The 19,249-nt window shown below is 36.0% G+C and overlaps 2 protein-coding genes across 3 annotated transcripts; one reads left to right on the top strand and one right to left on the bottom strand.

The window, feature by feature from the left end:
• Nucleotides 1–79: 79 nt before the first annotated feature.
• LOC107411631 (E3 ubiquitin-protein ligase listerin) lies at nucleotides 80–15,362 on the top strand. The gene is made up of 18 exons (XM_048468478.2): nucleotides 80–572; nucleotides 678–792; nucleotides 1,050–1,112; nucleotides 2,102–2,179; nucleotides 3,624–3,715; nucleotides 4,377–4,479; nucleotides 5,043–5,195; nucleotides 5,939–6,594; nucleotides 6,754–7,246; nucleotides 7,419–7,951; nucleotides 8,866–9,595; nucleotides 10,070–10,763; nucleotides 11,175–12,214; nucleotides 12,349–12,807; nucleotides 13,004–13,234; nucleotides 13,604–14,074; nucleotides 14,173–14,241; nucleotides 15,018–15,362. Exons 1-16 carry the CDS (start codon nucleotides 517–519, stop codon nucleotides 13,829–13,831), a joined length of 5,724 nt encoding a protein of 1,907 aa, XP_048324435.2. The 5' UTR covers nucleotides 80–516; the 3' UTR covers nucleotides 13,832–14,074; nucleotides 14,173–14,241; nucleotides 15,018–15,362.
• A 153-nt stretch (nucleotides 15,363–15,515) lies between these two features.
• Nucleotides 15,516–19,249, bottom strand: LOC107411614 (uncharacterized). 2 transcript variants are annotated; one of them, XM_048468486.2, is made up of 7 exons: nucleotides 18,836–19,247; nucleotides 18,526–18,692; nucleotides 17,979–18,190; nucleotides 17,171–17,428; nucleotides 16,968–17,054; nucleotides 16,495–16,667; nucleotides 15,516–15,881 (listed from the first exon to the last, which is right to left on the bottom strand). In XM_048468486.2, the coding sequence occupies exons 1-7, from the start codon at nucleotides 19,189–19,191 to the stop codon at nucleotides 15,770–15,772; spliced, it is 1,365 nt and encodes a 454-aa protein (XP_048324443.2). In that variant the 5' UTR covers nucleotides 19,192–19,247; the 3' UTR covers nucleotides 15,516–15,769. The 2 variants fall into 2 exon arrangements, with proteins under 2 accessions (XP_048324443.2, XP_048324444.2); XM_048468487.2 differs by lacking the exons at nucleotides 15,516–15,881; nucleotides 16,495–16,667 and adding an exon at nucleotides 16,718–16,869 and having other exon boundaries at nucleotides 18,836–19,249.

Genomic DNA, 19,249 nt, shown 5'->3' with positions numbered 1-19,249 from the left:
AATGATAAGAGGATAAAAAGACAGAAACACATAATTGAAACCGATTATTTGTATTAGTAAAAAGATAGAAATGGTTAATTATTAGCAGGGGAGCTAAAAAATTCGGTTATGACAAGACACCGTTTGGTCATGAACCAATTGATCACTTGTCATTGAACACACAGTGTTATGAGTCAAGGAGGTTAAACAGGCACGCTTTGACAAAAATGCCATTATATTCTTATAAATTTCCGTATATACCCTTCGGTTGCTGGTAATCGACAAATGCCGTCGTCTGTGCCTCGTCAGGCCTGTAGAAGCTGAAGTGACACAGACAAACGGACATCTAGCCGAGCAAACTCAGAAGAGGTTTCGTTTTTCCAACCTAACAAATTAAAAATATATATATATATATATATAAATAAATAAATAAAAAACGAAACTTTCTTCTTCTAAGTCTGATCGAGCGGGTTATAAACTCGTAAACTCTTTCTGAAACTTTCTCAATTCTCGTTCCGCCAAACGGTGTCGTTTGCTATGGGCAAGCAAAAAGGCGATGGAGCCCGGAGCAAGTCACGCGCTTCTAGCAGCAGGTATATTTTTCGAACAACTTTATTTATTTATTTATTTTTATTGAATTTGATATATATATATATATATATATATATATGTATGAATATGTTCCAATGATTGTGTAGTCTGGCGGCGTCGCTCTTGCCGTCTGGTTCTACTGCAACGGTGGGATTCGGCGGCTATGTTGGTAGCTCACGTCTCGATTCTTCGACCACTGCCGAGGATTCAACGCCCTTTTCGGTATTTTATTTATTTATTTTTTTTTTGGTTCTTTTTAAGTTCACGGCGTAGAAATTTGGTTCAATTAATGAACCATCAATGTACGAATTTGAATTCTTTTGTTGTTAAATGGTTCGAGAAATGGTAAGAAAGCAGTGAAATTGCGGTGTATATGTTTGTAATATGTGCATTGGTATTTGATTGTTGAATTGGTTGTGAAGGGTTTTTGTTCTTAATTTTGAAATGGTGTATGAATTTTGATTTGTGGTGTTATGCAGGATATTGATAGTGAAGTAGCTGTGCATTTAAAGAGGCTTGCTAGAAAAGATCCCATCACCAAGGTAATCTTTTCTCTTATTTATGTTTCAGCATTCGTGTTTTGTAACTCTTGACGCTATTTTTATTTATTTATTTATTTTGGTTGGTAAACTTAACTTCTTGAGAGTTGCTTTACCAAATGAGGAAGATTAGCTGCCTTGTTTACATATATTTAGATAATGCATTGTTGAACGTCATTGTATTTTAATACAATATAGCATGAATTTACCTTTTGATTACTCCCTTTTCTGCAAGAATCCTAGAAATTTTAGTGACCATTCATCGAAAAAGAAGTTAGTGCATTCTTAATCCTGTAGTTGGTCTGATTACTTCAAATGAGTTATGTCACCACTTTGGCATCTAACTGTAACCAAAATGTCTATAGATAATATAAGTTAGTGCTGAAGCTTATCTATCATGCAATACTCATAATACTGCCGCTGTTTCAGTTATGTGGCAAGTGTCCTGTTAGAGCCTTTATTTTAGCTGAATTTTTGGATCTAATGATGGTGCTTGCACTGGCTGGTGCTAGTTTCCAAGTGATCATGACTCTGTAATTGTTATGTTTAGGAAACCCACCAAAAGGGTGGGAGGGGGCTGGTTGATTTTGGGTATGGATTGTTTCACATGTTCCTAAAAGGTGACTTGGCCATATTGGACAGTGAAAATAATTCTTGTGGAAATCAACAATATAAATTGTTATGATTTGACATATATTTGGGATTTGACACTATTTTCTTGTGAGATCTTAATCCTTTTTTTACAATATTGGAGTTCTGTATGGTGAAAGAAGGGTTATAAGTTTGGTGAAGCAAGGGACTCTGGCTTTTTAGTGGTGTATTCTTTAGCTTTGAGTCGATTCTATATGCCAGCCTCTGAGAGTTACTACTTCTACTTTGTTTGTGTTTGTGTATATTGTGTTTTCACTTGTTCTTGAACCATGCTTTCCATTGCTTTGCTTTGTAATTAACTTGTGATGATAAGAATTCTTTTGATTGCGGCTCTTCAACAGCTTAAAGCATTGGCATCCCTATCTACACTGTTCAAGGAAAAGTCTGGGAAGGATTTGGTATCAATCATTCCGCAATGGGTATGGTTTCTTGGCTTTCCATATATACATATATTATAACTGTCACTATTTTCAGGTCAGATGCATTTTATTTGCTCTTCTTATATAATCTCTGAACTTACAGTTGGAATGGATCTCTTTTTCCTCTTTCCCTTCTCCCCTTAGTTAATCAATTTTATTTTTCATATTATTTAAAAGAAACAGGTGATAGATATTATAGTAAGTTTCAAATCAGACACAAGTTTAACAGTAGGTAGCTTAAAGAGACAAAAAAGAACATAGAAAAATAGTGGAATGAGCTACTCGCATTTTTGTACCTTATGTAGGTTGATGGAATTTGCAACTTGGGCGGCATTTGTTATTACTTTTACTTATTAATTGCATTTTTAGTTTCTCAGATTCTGTTTACTCTGTTATTGTTTGCCAGTTCCTAACATCTCTATTTAGTTGCATACTACTGACATATTCATTTGATTTCCAAATTTGAGGTGGACACGTCCATAGTTTCTCTTTTAGTCGTTATTGTCAATTTAATAGTGCTGATTTTTTCTCATGGATTAAATATACTAATATACTTTTAATCAATTAATTAGATATACTAACATACTTTTAATCAATTATGCCATTATAGGTAAAAATAAAATCCCCCTATCAAATTGTGCCTCTAATTGTATTGGTACTTTGTGTTCAATGCCTAGCCATTATTATGTTCAAGTGTTTTTCAAACATGTACGCCCATATGAAAAAGTTCACATAAAAGTCTAGTCATTTAGCACGCTTTACTTCACATTCAAGCGAAGCATGACTTGTTCAGTGGCTAAGAAATATCCCTTAAATGGCCTTAAGGTCCTTTCTAAACCAACCTAAGCATTATCTAAACCTAGGAGCAAACTAGAGATGATGACAATGGATAACTGGGTGAAGACGCACTATGGTGGTTAGTGTGATGTTGGAATATCGGGGAAGGAGCTTAAGCAGCCGATTTTCCTTTCCTCCCATGCTGAGCTACTTGTGCTTTTAGGCTTTTCAAACTTGAATTTGGTTAAAGCGTCCAATTCTTTCCAGTTCTTGGACTCCATGTTTCCTTCTTGTTTGTGTGGGAGTCATTGAGCTTGCTTATGGCTGGAATTTTTTGTCTTCGTGTTCTTACTAAATTACTATTACAAGTGATGAAGGTGTCAGAATTGCATTTGTAGACTGCAGTTTCCTCTTTGGAGTTCTAGAACTAGATGGCCACTACATTGTCAATAAAGTAAAAGCATTGTTTAGATTATTGCTAGTCTGAATTTTAGAGCTCGTTTTATGAGATTGCTTTATTTGAATATTATATATTATTAATTACTGATGCGATGAACTTCACAACACCATTTGTCTTGCTTCATGGTTGGTTGGTTGTAATATGATCTTGTAATTTTTTGCAACTTTTTCATTTATTTTTAGACTTACATAATTCTCCCTTTCTTAGGCGTTTGAATACAAAAGGCTCTTGGTGGACTACAATAGGGAAGTTCGGCGAGCAACTCATGACACAATGGCCAATCTTGTTATTGTTGTCGGGTTTGAACTCCTCTTCTGTACTGTATACATATGTGTGGATTTTTTTCTTTTTTATTCCATTACTTGCCGTTTTTACATATGTGAATTTAATATAAATTTTTTTGTTTTATTTTTTGTGATCTTTATGTTTGTACAATTTTTTGCATTTCATTTTGTTTTGCTTGTTTGTAGCAATTTCTTTTGCTGAGGGATAAGCTGCTCCCGTGGGTGAGCAGTATCTCTTGCAAACGAACAGACTAATTTGATTGGTCCATTCTGATTGTTAAAGAGAAACACTGATGGTTCTATAGATGCTAATATATCTGTATGTTGTGATGTCTTTACGCAACCTTGCAAGTTTACTTTACCTATATTTGTGATTATCTTTGTGAGTGTTTGATTTCTTTTATCCCTTGTCTTCAATTTTTTAAAATATGTATGTAGTGAAAAATTCTGCTTATGTTTATATAGTGGTTGCTTGTACAAGCTGAATATTAGCTTTTATAAATTTACTAATTCTCCTTTTTTATGCTAGCTTTTATAAATTTCACTAATTCTCCTTTTTTATGATAATTGACTGGAAACTTGTATGTGTATCAGCACTCATTATGTTTCAGTAACTGTACTGCCTTTCACCGAAATATGCTAATCTCGTATGTATACTTTTACATTCTTCTCCCAGGAGAGATATAGCTCCACATCTGAAGTCTTTAATGGGACCATGGTGGTTTTCTCAATTCGATCCAGTTTCTGAAGTTTCTCAAGCTGCTAAGCGCTCATTACAGGTTTTGATTTTGTGATATATTAGTAAACTATTCAATCAAGCTTAATATGGATGCTGTTAATGAATATCTGCCCAAAATGGTGGCAAAGCAGTGTTGCTAATGGAAATAAGTTCCATTAATATGGCTCTTCTTCTTCAACTTGTTGAATGAGAAAATAAAATGTCAAGGGTCTTATTTTGCCCATGCTGCTGTCCTGAAGCAATATGGCTTTAGTTTACCTAATCCTTTTTTCCCTAAGGATTGTTAAGTGTTTATAGGAAAATATTTACAGTGAAAATTTTCTGTATTTTACATCTCTCTTAAATTTTCTGTGTTAGTTTTTTTATACTAAAAAGAAAGCCATCACAAGGTTATATTCACTCAGTTTAAACTAATTTTAATGATTATTCCCACATTTAATGGCTTTTTATTTGTTTCATGATATAATTTAGTTCTTTGGACTTTGAAAATTGTTTCTGTACACTAGATAAGCTTAAACAGTCTGATAAACTAAAAGTGCAGTTTATCCATATTTTTGTTTGTTTGATTCAAGTTTTAACCATAGTGTCCAATGTCAACAACAGACAGCTTTTCCAGCCCAGGAAAAGAGACTTGATGCTTTAGTTCTATGTACAACAGAGATTCTTATCTATCTGGAAGAAAACCTAAAGCTCAGGCCGGAAGACTTGTCTGATAAAGCCGTTGCTTTGGATGAATTAGAAGAGATGCACCAACAAGTATGCAATTCAAATGTGTTATTTTTCATCTGCATCATAATTGTTTTTTGATTGGCTTCATCTGCCTGGTAATCATACTAGTTTAATTCTGTTAAGGAATTTTCATCTCTCTTATTCAAGGAATAGTAGGAAAATTACATTTGCCTTTTATGTGTAAAAGTTAATCTCTCTCTTGCCAGACATTATTGTCTTTCTTCACTTGTATCATTTGCAATGCACTGTCATTGTCTCACATGACTTCTTCAGTTTTGGTCTCGAATGTTCATTTTAACTTCAGGTTCATTTATGTATCTGTTTTCATCTCTCACATTAAGAAATTTATTCTGAAACTTAATTTTTACACCTAAATTTTAATATAATGAAGTTATCTATATTGATTTTATTCTTTAATCTGCTTGAAAGAGCAGCTAAACATGATAGGGGTGAATTTGATATTTATACTTCATCTAATTGTCGTTCCTGTTTTGTCAGTTTGTAAGGAGATAAGCATGAAAATAAATTTTTCTGGTAGCTAATCAAAGAATATTAACATGTTTATTATAATTCTACACTATAACAACGTATTCGTGTAGGATATGTTAGATTTCTGCCCTATAAAATCTGTATGTTATTACTTGCGACCTTGTCTTCACTACACTGATCACTTCATATCCAAAACTGTTTTGGCTTTGCAAGTTATTATTTGCATTTGCCACAGAATTGTCTCCTCTCCATTGTTTGTTTCTTATTATCTTGGATTGCAGGTGATATCTTCATCATTGTTGGCATTGGCTACACTCCTTGATGTGTTGGTTGGCATGCAACCAGAGAGTCCTGGGTTGGATAGCACAACTGCTCCACCTAAACATGCTTCAAAGGCTAGGGCAGTTGCTATATCTTTTGCTGAAAAGTTGTTCGCTGCTCATAAGTTTTTTTCTGACTTTCTGAAATATCAAAGCACTGCTGTTCGCTCAGCTACATATTCAGTGTTAAGGAGTTTCATTAAGAACATTCCTAATGCTTTTGATGAAGGAAACAAGAAAACTATTGCTGGCATGGTACTTGGTGCATTTCAAGAGAAGGAACCTGCTTGTCATTCATCAATGTGGGATGTGATCTTGCTCTTTTCTAAAAAATTTCCTGAGAGTTGGACTTCCTTGAATGTTCAGAAAGTTATACTAAATCGGTTTTGGCATTTTCTTAGAAATGGTTGCTTTGGATCTCAGCAAGTTTCTTATCCGGCATTGGTTCTATTCTTAGACTGTGTGCCACCTAAAGCAATAGTGGGAGAGAAATTTTTTCTTGACTTTTTCCAGAACTTTTGGGCAGGAAGCCCGTCCCATTTCTCAAATGCTGATAGGCTGGCATTTTTCGTGGCATTCAAAGAATGCTTTATTTGGGGATTACAAAATGCATCAAGGTAGGGGCTCTGTTCTGCCGTTTCAAGTTGCTTGTCTATTTGGAGTTCTTCGGTCCACTTTAAATTTTTGGTTTTCATTCCTTTGCTCTATGTTAAGTGTTTTACTCATTCTTGTTTAAATTTTTTTTTTTTTTTGTTATATATATATATATATATCAGATTTTGTGATGGGGTGGATTCCATGCATCATTTTCGAGTCACTGTTATTGACAGTGTTCTAGTTAAGATTTTGTGGAAAGACTATCTCTTCTCTGTTTCCTTGAAAAAACCAGATAGAGTCTCTTCTGGATTATCTGTGGATTCATCCGAGGACAGCAGTTTATCCTTTAACGGGAAGACAGCAGAACCATCTAATATCAGATATCCATTAAGCTACTCACAAGAGTTGGGAAAATGCATAATCAACATCCTTTCAGGCATTTTTTGGCTGGAGCATGATTTGCTGTCTAGCTTCTGCACAGAATTTCAGGAAAATTGCCTGGGTTTGTTTCAGCATGCTGAGAATGTGGAAAGAAAAACTGAAAAGATAAAGCAGGTCAACCAATTTATTTTGTTAATGGGGCAACATGCGATGCAAAAAGGTGAAAACTGGCCTTTGGTTTATTTAGTGGGACCAATGTTGGCCAAGTCTTTCCCAATGATAAGATCACTGGTAAGTAGCTCTAACACAAACTCCTTATGGTTGATGTAGATTTATTTTGGTGGTTGGAGTTATCCAATTATGTGGAGTCTTCAGTAAGCTATTGCTTTGCGTGATTTACATTATATGTGTATAAACTAAGCAGTTTAGGTATTTATTCATTTAATTGTCTTTTTGACCTCAGAATTCACCAGATAGTGTGAGAGTACTGTCAGTTGCTGTTTCTGTATTTGGACCTCGCAAGATAGTTAAAGAACTTTTTATTCGGAGTAAAGGGTGTCCCATGGTAGATTCTTCTGATGATGGAGGGGATAAACAGTTGGAGGCAGATAAATTCTTGCAAATATTCAAGGAAACTTTTGTTCCTTGGTGTTTGCACGGTAACAATTGCTCTGCAAGTGCTCGACTACATCTGCTGCTTGCATTGCTTGATGATGAATACTTCTCTGAGCAGTGGTGTGCTGTTATTACATATGCTATAAAGCCTGAAGGTTCTGGACCACTACCTCAGTCTCAAGACTCTGACCGCATAACCATGCTGGCAATGCTTTTAGAGAAAGCAAGGAATGAAATTACACAAAGGAAGGTGGCAAAAGATTCCAGACACCAGACTGGTACCAACCCAGCCCACTGGCATCATGAGCTTCTAGATTCAGCTGCTGTTGCCATTGCTTGTTCCCCTCTTCCCTTCAGAACTTCTAATGCTCAATTCATGCAGTAAGTGAATTGAAAGCTCAGACATGATCTATTTCAGATAGAATAAGTTCAAAAAACTCATGCTCAATTCTGAATTTTACTGGTCAATCCTATCCTATTTGAGAACTAATAGTTCCTATTGTTAAGTTACTATCGATCAGAAAGCTTAATTTGATAAGAAGTGAACCTTCTATGTACATTATGCCAACACAAATTATATTTAAAATTCCCTCTCTCACGTGTTAGCCACTCCAATAACCGTACAAAAGTGAGGCTTACACATGTAGTGCAATAAATTAAGTGAAATAGGTTAGCAAGATCAGACTCAAGACCCTATAGACAACTAAGTTTTTAATAGAATGTTGAGCTACCATCAATTTTTAGAGTTTCCATTTTTGTCCTGTAAGAAGTGAGCCCAACCATGTACATCAAATCAATACTGACATATAATATATCTGACACCTGTAAAAATGAAACAACCACCCCATTGTTTTCAAATAGCATGTTTGTTGATAACCATGGCATGACGTCACCTGTCCTAGTTTATACACAGTTGTATGTCCATGTAACAGAGGTGGATCTACCTATGAAAAAGCTTTTGTGACTTGATGGCAGTCTAAAAGATTATTTTGATTTTGTGACTACTTTTTCATAGCTGATGAGGATAAATAATATGTAGGCTGCAAGAATCAATCAGATAGGAATACCTTGAATGGGCTTGACTAAATTCCCGTTTGAAAAAAAAAAAAAAAACTGTTCTGCCAATTGTTATTTTCTGAAACTCAACTGAGATTTATTTTTCCGTAGCTGGTGAGGATAACTGATTATGCATTCAACCAGTTTACTTCAAGTGCTGATATCACTATGAATTAGTAATTTGGGTGATTTATTTTGATTATCACAAACCTTGATCATACTCTCTCCCTTGTTTGCAGTTCCATTCTTGGTGGTTCAACCGAAGGTGATCAAACTTCATTTGTGTCTAGGGATGCAATAGTCCTGATTTTTCAGGAGATTTTGAAGAATTTATTTTCTTTTATTATGGAATCTTCATTTACTTGGGTTAGAAATGCATGTTCTTTGTTGACTGCTGGATCAATCAACTTTGAGCTTGAGTTTACAAGATCTGTTAATCTGTCTGAGATGGTTGAGTTTTCGCTTGAAATACTTGATGATAGCTTCTTTTCTTTGAAGGAACTTGGTGAGGAAAGTGACCTAGTGTCAAGTATTTTAGCTGCAATTTTTGTTATTGACTGGGACTATGGCATGGGAACATTGTACAATGATGCCCTTTATGGTGAGGAAACGATAGAAACTAAGGCTAGACTAGATTTCGGTGAATCAGTGCATGCTTTTCACTGTAAGATAAGTAATCAGTTTTGGAAGAGCCTAAGCTTACACAATCGAAAGAGATTGGGGAGTATCCTGGTGAAGTGCATTAGATCTGCCATCTTCAATGAAAATAAACTAAACGTGGAGAAAAGCACTGCTTTGTGCAGCCTGTGGATGCTTGAAGTTTTCAGTTGCGTTTGTCAGGATCAGCATGAGGAACAAGATCTGTTAGACCAACTTCTTTGTGAGGGTGACACATGGCCTTCTTGGGTAATTCCAGATTTTAGCAGCAAAGATCAATTTGCTTTCAGAGATGTATCTACTGCTGCCAATGTGAGTTGATAACTTTGATTAATAGAATTGTTTATTGATTCTACTTTGTCATAGTCTTCAGTTTATCTGATAAAATTAAATTAACATATTGCATAATTGTGATTTTAATGATGTATTGAAAATTTTAAGTGATCAACTTTGGCTTTGTGGTTGAACTTGCTTTGAGGGTTTTGGACATTGCACTGCCATGAGAAACCCAAAAGTGAACGATGTGCTTTGGTTATAACTGTGTTGTATATTTTAGCTTACTCCGCTTAGTTTTAGAAAAGATATATGCAGGCCAATGAGGAGACAATTGATATGTAGTTTATTTTTTGCATGTTCCAAGAAAAGATACACTAACTTGTTTAAGCAGTCCGTGTACTGCTGAATGGGTGTATAGTTGGTACTATGGAACATTTTATTGATTATATTCATTAGTCTTCATATTCAGAGCTGAATTACTTATAAATTCCAATTTCATGGTAAATGCAGGATTCTGGAAATTGTAAATTTGTTTCATTCATTGACAAGCTTATAGCAAGAATTGGGATTGATAGGGTTCTTACTGGTTATGGTAAGCATACTCAATCTCCTTCTAAGGAAACAACATATGAAGAGGTTACTCATGCTTGGCTGGCTGCTGAAATGTTGTGCACATGGAGATGGCCAGGCGGCAGTGCTGTAGCTTCTTTCTTACCTTTGCTCAGTGCATTTGCAAAGAGTAGGAGTTACCCTACTCAAGAGAGCTTGGTAGATTCCACTTTTAAAATTTTATTTGATGGTGCTCTAGTGCATGGAGGATGTGGTGCGCAAAGTTCTGTGTTGCCTTCTTCAAGTGATGAATTGGAGGATATCAAAGAACCTTTCTTGAGGGCTCTTGTATCTTTCCTTACAACTATGTTTAAAGATAATATTTGGGAAACAGACAAAGCTAAGACGTTGTTTGAACTGCTTCTAAATAAACTTTATATTGGTGAAACAATAAATAGAAACTGTTTAAGTATTCTTCCTCCTATTATTAATGTTCTTGTTCGGCCTTTATGTCAAAGAAGCATCAAATCTGTTGAAACTGGTGGAGAATCTGGACCTGATTCTTCAGGTGAAAATCATATGGAAGACATTGTTATAGGGTGGCTCCAAAGAACTCTGTTACTCCCACCTTTGATCATGTGGCAAACAGGACAAGGTAATTACACATTTTTGAAGTCAGTAAGGAATAAATTTTCAAACATTCATATTTGGATTGTAACTTTCAACTGTTTGACCTAGACTGTGTCCCACTTGGGGACATCAACTGAAGGGCCCTGTACTGTTTGTGTACCAATTGTAATGAACAGTAATTGGTGGTTGTGCTAACAAGTTATTTTTATTAATTTATGATTTTACATGTTATGGTATGAATAATTCTATTTGATTTGTTTCGTAGATATGGAAGATGGGTTTCAGTTGGTTAGAAGTTGTTATTTTATTAGTTTATGATATGTAATAATTTTATTTGATTTGTTTTGTAGATATGGAAGATGGGTTTCAGTTGGTTAGAAGTTGTTATTTTTATTAATTTATGATATGTAAGAATTCTATTTGATTTGTTTTGTAGATATGGAAGATTGGTTTCAGTTGGTTATAAGTTGCTATCCTTTCAGTGCAATAGGGGGTATGCAAGCTGTGAAACTTGACAGAGTGATTAGCCCTCTGGAGAGAACACGTCTCCTTGAATTATTTCGCAAGCAGAGACTTGGTGTTGGGACATTAACTACAGCTGATCTGCCACAGGTGGTGGAGTTGTTGCTATCAAAACTAATGGTAGTTGCAATCGGGTATTGCTGGAAAGAATTTAATGAGGAAGACTGGGATTTTGTGTTATCTCAGCTGAGGCGTTGGATTCAATCAGCAGTGGTAATTATGGAGGAAATTGCCGAGAATGTGAATGATGCCATCAGTAACAGCATTATTTCCCCTAATCTTGATGTTACCTTCAAAATCCTTGAGCAAATTACTTTCATTTCAGACCCTTTTCCTTTTATTATTGCTCAAAATTCCCTGTTAGCATTTTCTCTATGTTGTGGACCTTTTGGACTTGAACAAGTGGAAGATGCAGGAAACGAAAACCCTCTAGGAACAGAAAGATGGGACCCCATCAAAGATCGGATCCTAGAGGGTATTCTCAGATTGTTCTTTTGCACTGGCATTGCCGAGGCTATTGCAAGCTCCTGTTGTCATGAAGCTGCATGTATTATATCTTCATCTCGATTTGACCATCTCCATTTTTGGGAATTAGTGGCCTCAAATGTTGTTAACTCTTCAACAAATGCTAGAGATAGAGCAGTAAAGTCGGTAGAATTTTGGGGCCTGAGCAAAGGGCCCATTAGCTCTTTGTACGCCATCCTATTTTCTTCAAAACCTGTGTCTTCATTGCAGTTTGCCGCTTATGTTGTTCTTTCAACTGAACCTGTTACACAGCTGGCTATTGTTGGAGAGGAGAAAACCTACCTGGATGGTGATATTTGCAGGGAAAAGGATTCTTGCTCTCTTGATATGTCAACAGAATCCAGCTTCCATCTGAAAGAGGAGATATCTTGCATGATTGAGAAGCTACCTTATGAAGTGCTTGAAATGGATTTGGTGGCACAACAACGGGTAAATGTTCTTGATTCATTAGTTAATTCATTCTTTTGTAACTCTGTTGCTTCATCTTAAATCTTTGTTTGAGTTTTGTATTTACTGGCTGTTTATGATAGCTTCATATTTTAGTATGCCCTTCAAATTTACAGGTAAATGTCTTCCTTGCCTGGTCTTTGTTGCTGTCACATTTGTGGTCGTTACCATCATCATCACCTGCAAGGGAAAGACTAGTCCAGTATATACAAGATTCTTCAAAGTCAGTGATATTGGATTGCCTTTTCCAACATATTCCTGTAGAATTGTGCATGGCACATAATCTTAAGAAGAAAGATGTAGAGCTTCCAGTGGGCCTACCAGAAGCTGCAGTTGCAGCAACTCGTGCCATTACAACAGGTTCATTATTGTTTTCTGTGGAATCTCTTTGGCCTGCTGACCCAATGAAAATGGCTTCACTTGCTGGAGCAATATTCGGTTTGATGCTTCGTATTCTCCCTGCTTATGTGAGAGAATGGTTCAGCAGTCTGCGTGACCGTTCTATATCATCTGGAATTGAATCCTTCACTAGAGCATGGTGCAGCCCGCCTCTCATTGCAAATGAATTAGCTCAGGTGTGTACTATAAACTTTTTTCTGGTTTTCAAACTTGCTGCACCTAAATTCTGTGAGTTTCAGTTGTTTTCTAGCTGTTATATGTAGTCCATTTTTCTAATAACAAAATTTTCTCTCAATTCTGATTATTGATTATGCTAGGAAGCTTTAAAGGTATTCTAACTGATGCAGGTATGAAATTTTGTTTGCTATGCAGATTAAGAAAAACAAATTTGTTGATGAGAATTTTGCAATTAGCGTAAGCAAATCAGCTAATGAGGTCGTTGCTACTTATACAAAGGATGAGACAGGGATGGATCTAGTTATTCATCTTCCTGCATCATACCCATTACGACCTGTGGATGTTGATTGTACAAGGAGCCTTGGGATTAGTGAAGTGAAGCAGAGGAAATGGTTGATGTCTATGATGTCTTTTGTCCGCAATCAGGTACTTAAATACAATTAAACCTATGATTTATTTTATGCATACTGTCATCTCATTCCTAATGTTGAAGGTTGAGGACATTTTTTTTCTTAATGCTTGATGCTATCACGAGTCCTCATTTGACCATGATGACTATATGAAGCAGAAATTGAGACTTAGTTGGGTCATTTGATCCAACATGAGCTGTACTGCCTGTAAATAAATAATCTCTAGCCAATTCCAACAGGAGGAGGAGTTTTGTTGAGCTTTCTGCAGAGCAGCAATGAATAAAAAAACTGCATCTAATTAAAGAGTGTAAATATAGAGACGGTCTTGGAATTGGTTGGTAGTTTGAAGGGAATTCAAATAACATGATTTACTTGCATGATGCAGAATGGAGCTCTAGCAGAAGCTATTGGAATATGGAAGCGCAATTTTGACAAGGAATTTGAAGGTGTTGAGGAGTGCCCTATATGTTACAGTGTCATCCATACTGCCAACCACAGCCTTCCTCGCCTTGCTTGCAAGACGTGCAAGCACAAGTTCCATTCAGCCTGCCTTTATAAGTGGTTCTCAACATCACACAAATCAACCTGTCCGTTGTGCCAGTCTCCCTTTTGAGTTTTGACCGGAATATCAGATGTGGTTGTTGGTTTCATGGATATTGCAAATTTGAAAGCAGCTCATGTATTTATGCGATTGAAGTAAATGTTGGTGATGTTGAACTTTAGGAGTATAAAACCAGAATACAACTAGGTTGGATTCTTGTGCAAAGTAGGCGTTCGTTCAGTTCTGGTGATGCAAGACGTTTTGAGCCCTCCATGACCAACTTTAAAAGCTTCCTTGTAGAGATTGATTCACACAGTAAGCTCTCTCTCTACCATGTATGCCAGATATTGAAATTTTGGGTTGCTGAATGCTTTATATTGGTTATGTTGACTATTTTACGCATGAAATGACAGGAGTTGTAGTTGGGCTTGCATCCAGTTTTGGGATTTCACTCTTGGGTGAAGAACTTTTCTGAGCTCCTAGTAAGTACATATTTTTCTTCAGGTTTTAAAATTGTGCTAACTTCCAAGATAGAATCCTTATTGTCAGATGATCCTTATTTGTCAATTTTAATTTTTAAATTGGCTGCATTTTAAAAGAGGTTGAACTTAATTTGTTGTTTATATTATAATTGTCTGTTCCATTTGTAAGTGTAATTTGAAGTGTTTTCTTTTTCTTTTTTCCTTGTCTCCTAAATACTTCCATCTGTTTTACGACTTGTTTGGTAGTCAAGTCTCATGATTTAGGATTCTGTGATACTTGGAGCAATCTGATGAGATAGGTCATCACTTTTTAAATAAAAAATCACGTTAGTGTATTTTACGGTTATTGAAGAAAAAAGGGGGAAAAAAAAAAAAAAAAAAAAAAAGAAGAAGCAATTTTCAACTGGTAAAAACCTTGAATTTTGATTTGAGAAGCAAGAATCCAAACTTCACGTTTTGATGAGCAATTAGAAATCTTTTGCTGCAGTGGACAGCCCCTTTCTGCACCAGCTTAATAGTTCCGGCAATAAGTCTGACGCTGGTCAGCAGCTCTTATGATCAACTGTATTTCATGTTGTTCTGTATGCTGATTTTGGTTTGAAGTTACAGGACAAAAATGCTTCTGACAGTAAATATTTTACAGTTATGTTAATAGCAATGCATTTATTTGAATTGCTTGGCATATTGTTCATGATAATACAACATATTGCTTATCCACCAATTGCTCCCTTAAATCTGTTTTCAGAACTTGACATGGCATTATGAATGTGTAACAGGCTGGTTTTGCATGCATGAGCATGATGAATTGAAGTCGAGATCTACACTGACTACCGAGTTTTGGTTGAATATTATGAACATTGATACTGGTGTAAAATCTGAAGAAAGTGTAATTTTAGATCCACGCATATTTAGAAACAGGTTTTCCGAATTAGGAATATGGAATAAGGTAGCTGTCCTCCTAATTTTGGTGATCGTTCATGTTCCAAAATTTTTTAAATCCCGGGGTAATATACTATAGATTAGAATACACTGCAAGGGAAATTCATCCCGCCTTCTGTGCTTCTGTATTTGCATCAGAGGGGACATAAACACATTGAATAACAAAATTTTGTTTCTGTTTCCGTTCTGTTTTTTGCCTTGAAAAGAACCTTGCTTTCCAAGCAATTCGGCATTGCCATTATACATAACGGCTGTAGTACCAGTTTTGGAATCAATTTTATACGAGTGCACCACAAAAACGGCGAAAGAAAAATAAACAAACAAAAACAAAAATATAAAAAGAAAAGACTTCAAGGAAATGATTGATTTATGGTACATCATGTTTAGACTTGATGGCCAAATAAAAATGATAACCACTCAAAGTCACAGAATGAAGGAAACTGGCCAATTTTTTCCGGCATCATCAGATTTCATGTATTCAATCAACAGTAGCATATTTAATTTGATTAAGGAGATGAATTTTAGAAGCTATAAAAACAAAAAGCTCTTTCAAAACTATCAAAAGATATCGAGAATATCTTCCTAAATGTTACCGCATCAAAGGAGCTAACCATCTCATCTCAGCTCCATTTCCATTAGACAAGTAATAGATCTTCTTCCAGCTCTCCTCTGAGAATGCTTCTCGACGTAATAGTCTTTGTCTGCCATTAAAATAATAAATAAATAAAACAAAAAAGCCAATGTGAAAATCCGAGACCTAATGAGCAGGGTAGGAAATTTGGAAAGCATTTTGCTATCTCCTACGAGGAACAAAGACATATCTATTCATGGAAGTACATTTATGCATATGAATTTATATATCTATTCACTGAACCACACTGATACGTAGAATCTTAAATGTTGGGATGTTTGAGTGAAAGCTGAAGTACTTAGATATGGAAAATGGCTGCATTGAGGATTAGGCAATCTTCCATGCATGTAAAAAAGAATATATAAGCTACACATGGCCTGTTCTCATGAATTTCAACGTTTTAATCCCTGACAATGATTGGTTAGTATTCTTACTAAATATTTTGAGTAAAGAGGTTTTATCATATTCTAATGGTTTTTCAGAAACCAAATTGAATATCTCATGTTGCATGATTAGTGGATGGTTGTTTCAAACCAAAACTAGTAAAAGGCATCAACACTTCCTGCCTAACTCAAATTCAGACCATATATATCAGTTTAAGAGTACCATAAAAACAAACAGATAAATATCAATTTATGATTCTATTAACACACCACATTCTTAGAAAGAAGCCATAAACATACCTAAGGTAGTAATAGAAAACTGTTTCTGCTTCATCTAAAGTGTAGCGAGGAAGATTAACACGAGCATCTACAGGAACATCAGGCAACTCTTGACGTAGCTTTCCAACTGCAGTTGAATGAGAGAAAGCACCCACCATCATGTCATCATGCATCATAGATCTAAAAGCTTTCACCTGCAAGAATTTTTCACTTAGAACACATTAGTTTGTTATATATCATTCAAAACCAATACCTGACAGTAAGTACAAGAACATTGTTACCCAAGTTTTTCCTTTGCACGATTAACATCAATAGCAACTTAAACAACATGATGCCCCATACCACCTGTGGGGGAAAGAAAATGCCCTATATTCCATTCGTAGAAAGACTCCACAACTTCATGTAAAGACATAAAACTAAGAATATTTTACAAGACACAAGGAGATAAGGATTGTCATTACGATAAAAAAGGATAAAACAAACAGTATACATACCATAGCAAGTTCCCTTGCATGTATTGGACGAGTAGAACGAACAGTTACAGCTTCCTCGTACTCACTGAATGTAAACCAGTTATTATACTGGGGGAAAGAAGCAGTATGAAATAAGCTACTTGTGAAGAGTTTACAATAAAACTGTAGAACAAATTTAATGAATACTATATAATATTAGGATTTGACCCAGACATCTGTCTTACCTGATCAATTGCAATAAGCACAGGGATATCTTTCACAAGTGATAATTCTTTCCGCAAACGAACTACCACTCCTACAGCTGCATGAGTGTGTTTAATTCCTGTATCGACCAGGTCATATAGACTTGAACCTTCAGGCATTGTCATGGAATCAATTCCATCTTTCATCCATCCAACACCAGCACCCTCTCCCAGTGGAATAGGATCTAGTATTTGGCACGGCAATTTTTTTAAATGGCTCTCATTAAATTTTAGAAAATCCTGGAAATGGAAACAGACAACGCATAAGAAAACACAAACCAATAGCAAGAAGTTTACAAGAGAGAAGCAGTAGACCTTAAAAATGTGAAAAAGAATAGAAATAGGAATTTCCTGTCTTTTATTTCTTTTCATTTTCACATGGCAGAGGGAGGGGATAAGGACTGGGATCATTCCAAAGCTAGAAATTTCAAAAGCATAACTAATAATAATAATTAATAAACCCTGCAGTTTTCATGGCCATAGTAAACAAGATAAGTCCATTAAACCTAGAAATTGGCTATAAGCACTCAGATTCCTATTTTGCATTATATAATTCCTAGTACCATTCATAAACAATATCAACTAACTTTAGGCCTTAAACCATCGATATGATAAAGGATGCAGATTCTTCTCAACTTAGCCTTAAGTGTAATGAATCAAAGATAAAGCTGCAGAAATGCCTACAAGAAAGGAAAGAAATCGAAAAAAGAAAAATCTAGAGATAGTGATCCTAATTTAGGCTAATAGTCTTCCACAAATTCCTTAGAAATAGAATAAAAGTTAATCTTACCTTGAGAACATTTTCAGCCTGAACTGGTGTGTCCCAAAGATCCGTTTGTGGATTTTTATAGAAAAATCCTCCATGAGTCCACTCCCAGCCTCTGGGGACATAAAAAACCAACCAACCTTCATCACGAGCCCAGTGAACAAGCATGGCAAGCACGATACTCTTCCCACAGCTAACATGGCCATCCAAGACCATCTGCTTTTTTATTTTTACACCTAGAGAGATCAAACACAAAATCTAAATGCATCTGGGTTCCTCCAGATAGTGAAAGCATATATTACCGTTAATGTTTTAGCATAGATCATCTATGATTCATTGAAATTCAAATGCATGTCAAAATACATAGAATAGCTAGCTGAATTACATAAATGTCTTGCTTTGGATGCAGATGATGGTGATAATGATATATGCTTCCAATGAATAAATATGGGTCTTCAATCATTTCTCAAATGTGCAAGAAAAATACTTTCATTTTCCAAATTTAACCACTTCGACCAACATATTCCAAAATCAAAGAAACACAGAAACAGAAATACAATGACTAACAGACCTTTACTACTGGGCAACCACAATGGTGGATCCACAATTCTACGGTAATTATCACGAAGATCAAGAAAACTCTGCCGAATCAGCAAAGCGCTTCGCATTGACTCCTCGAACTCCTTCACCATTCCCATCGGCAAACCCTCCGGCAATACCTCATTCAATTCCTCCATTCTTAAAAACAACAATTAAAAAAGAAAGAAATTTGATTAAATTCCAGTAACCATGAGTACCTATACAATACATATATACATATACATATACATATATACATATACAAATACATATATGTATATATAAACCCCGTTAGAGCATACTTGAACTTGTAATAGCTGCAGGTATCCTTGCGAGTGAGCTGAGAGAGTGAAGGAGTGGAGGTGAATAGAGGTCGGCCATTGGGACCCGCATCCAACTCCGGATTATTCTCATCTGCAGCGAGCCGGCGAGCCCTTGCGTTATCATCGAAGAGAGCCGCATCAACATCTCTCTCGGCGGCGGCGGCGGCGTCGCTCGACGCGTCAGCATCTCCTTTGGATTTAGTCTTCTTGGCCTTTTTGACGTTGGACTTGGTGCTTGTGTTCTTCGCCGCGTAATTCATCTTCCACGAGAGACTCCATGGCTGAGCCGATTTCAGGCCAGTCGCCGATTTGCCTCTCAGAACGGACCGAAGCATTTCTCTCTCTCTCTCTCTCTCTCTCTCTCCCCGAGGTTTTGCGAGGTTTAAGGAACAA

This window comes from Ziziphus jujuba, chromosome 10 (assembly GCF_031755915.1).
Source record: "Ziziphus jujuba cultivar Dongzao chromosome 10, ASM3175591v1".
NCBI lineage: Eukaryota > Viridiplantae > Streptophyta > Magnoliopsida > Rosales > Rhamnaceae > Ziziphus > Ziziphus jujuba.
The sequence above is the reverse complement of the archived record's forward strand: the minus strand, read 5'-3'. Positions and strand labels throughout refer to the sequence as shown.

Excerpts from the sequence above, each read along its gene's own strand:
- LOC107411631 (XM_048468478.2), top strand. The coding sequence starts at position 517 with ATGGGCAAGCAAAAAGGCGATGGAGCCCGGAGCAAGTCACGCGCTTCT. Across the intron at positions 9,596-10,069 it reads ATGTATCTACTGCTGCCAAT|GATTCTGGAAATTGTAAATT; the intron begins GTGAGTTGATAA and ends TGGTAAATGCAG. Across the intron at positions 12,808-13,003 it reads TTGCAAATGAATTAGCTCAG|ATTAAGAAAAACAAATTTGT; the intron begins GTGTGTACTATA and ends TTTGCTATGCAG.
- LOC107411614 (XM_048468486.2), bottom strand. The coding sequence starts at position 19,191 with ATGCTTCGGTCCGTTCTGAGAGGCAAATCGGCGACTGGCCTGAAATCG. Across the intron at positions 16,668-16,967 it reads ATGCAAGGGAACTTGCTATG|GTGAAAGCTTTTAGATCTAT; the intron begins GTATGTATACTG and ends AAATTCTTGCAG. Across the intron at positions 15,882-16,494 it reads GTTTTCTATTACTACCTTAG|ACAAAGACTATTACGTCGAG; the intron begins GTATGTTTATGG and ends TTTTAATGGCAG.